This window comes from Pediculus humanus, genomic scaffold (genome assembly GCF_000006295.1).
Source record: "Pediculus humanus corporis 1103172108282 genomic scaffold, whole genome shotgun sequence".
NCBI classification, from domain to species: domain Eukaryota; kingdom Metazoa; phylum Arthropoda; class Insecta; order Psocodea; family Pediculidae; genus Pediculus; species Pediculus humanus.
The window spans coordinates 159,668-161,673 of NW_002987851.1; the positions used below are offsets into that span (position 1 = coordinate 159,668).

Sequence of the window (2,006 nt, forward strand, 5' to 3'; positions counted from 1 at the left end):
CGTTTTTTTTTTTTTTTTTGTATTATAGAACCTCATTGGTTAATTTGCATTTGCAATTTTTTTTTAAGGGCCAACAAATATTTTTTGTCGTCGTCGGTTGTTGGTTGTCGGTTGTCGGTTGTGACTTGTTTTTCCGTTTGAAGTCGCGTTTATAAGATTTTGTCGGATAAAATTTTTTTTAAAAAAAAAAATAAATAATTGATTTGTGTGTTTCAGTGTGTGATGGAAGAAGTGGATCCGCTATTGGATAATGAGTGCCTAGATTGCTTTGAAGATTTCGGACCCCCACCGGATGACATATTAAGGATACCACCACCGCCTCTACCATTTTTTATTAAATTAGATCAAAGAGAACATTTTTTATGTAATAATCAATGTATAGGAAGTCCGAAATTTCAAGGGATCGAATTTATTGACTTGGGTCAACCTTGGTCATATCAGGATAGAATTTGGTTGTTGATATTCTGTGCGTCGTGTTTAGGGATTCTAATATTGGGGGGTTTGATAACATTTTTAATATTTAAATTACGTACGAAAATAAAAACTAGGAGTGATAGTGATTCGATTGTTCGTGGCACGTCAAATACGTCAAATACGGATAAAACAAACGATTGCGAATCCGTTTTATATCCATTTCCGGCAACATCGACCGGTGACGGACGGGTTTTATGGGCTACATTATCACCCGGTGGTACGACTCGTCATTACACTGCGCCCAATTCCCGTCCGGACGTTACTTTAAGTTATTCAAGTTCTTCCAAACCGTGTTTACCACCCCCCGAACCTCCTCCCGTGGGTTTCATAATGAATACAAATTTTATCGATTCGGATTCGCAAACTCCTCTCATGGAATGTTTTCAATTAAACGAATTCGTCGAACTCGATGGTACGACGAGTCATTCTGTCGCATTGATGAGAAATTCAACGCACAACAGACCGAGAGTGTCTTCGCCCACGAGGATAGAAAATCCAAATTTACCACCTTTGAACCTTCATCCCCATAGAACGTTTAGAAAGGCGACGATTCAAAGGAGAGATTCCGATTTTATTTGCTCATCTCCGACATAATAATTTTATCATTATTATTATCATTATCATTATTATTATCATTAATTATTTATTTATTTATTAAAATTTAAAATAAATCGCTTATTTTTTTTTTTCTAAAATTTAAAATATTAAATTGTTGATGATTAAGATGATATGTTCGTGTTTGTTATTGAATTATTATTATTATTATTATTATTATTAATTTTGCTTAAATTGATTTTAAGCCGTGTTACGTAACAAAAACTAATAATAATAATAATAATAATTCTTGTAAATATTATTAATAAGTTAATAAAAAAAAAAAAACTTCCCGCTGTTTTATCATTATTATTATTATTATTATTAATTATAATTTTTATTTTGCTCCCCCCTCCCCGTTAATTTTTTTAAATAATAATAATAATAATGATAACAAAAAATTTATAAAATATATATAAATATTTAATACGAAAGCAATAATAATTTTTTTTTTTTTTTAAATTGGATTATTAAAGTTATTAACTTGATTATTACCAAAATTTATATATACATACATAAATACATAAATATTCAATAAATAATAATAATAAATCTCGTAAGCTCAAAATATAAATTATTTATTATTATTATTATTATTATATACGTATGAATTCATTTTAAAAAAAAAAAAAGAAAATTACCTACGATGATAATAATGATAATGATAAATAATAATAATAAATAATTAATTAATTGTTATTTAATAACACGTAAAAAAAAAAAAAATCTTCAACGCGAGAGCTTTTAAAAATAATAATAATAATAATAATAATAATTTTAATTTGCTTAACGCTTAATTAAATTTTATGCTTTATTATTATTATTATTATTATTATTATCATTATTATTATTTTTAATAACTTATCATAAATTTATTAATATGCAAAAAAAAAAAAAATAATGATGATGACGATTATTAATTAATTAATTACTTTTAA

General features: G+C 26.5%; 1 protein-coding gene across 1 annotated transcript; it reads left to right on the forward strand.

Moving 5' to 3' along the window:
• Nucleotides 1-222: 222 nt before the first annotated feature.
• Nucleotides 223-1,068, forward strand: Phum_PHUM517300 (uncharacterized protein; the record flags this gene model as incomplete). The annotated part of the gene is made up of 1 exon (XM_002431210.1): nt 223-1,068. The coding sequence occupies one exon, from the start codon at nt 223-225 to the stop codon at nt 1,066-1,068; it is 846 nt and encodes a 281-aa protein (XP_002431255.1).
• Nucleotides 1,069-2,006: the final 938 nt, after the last annotated feature.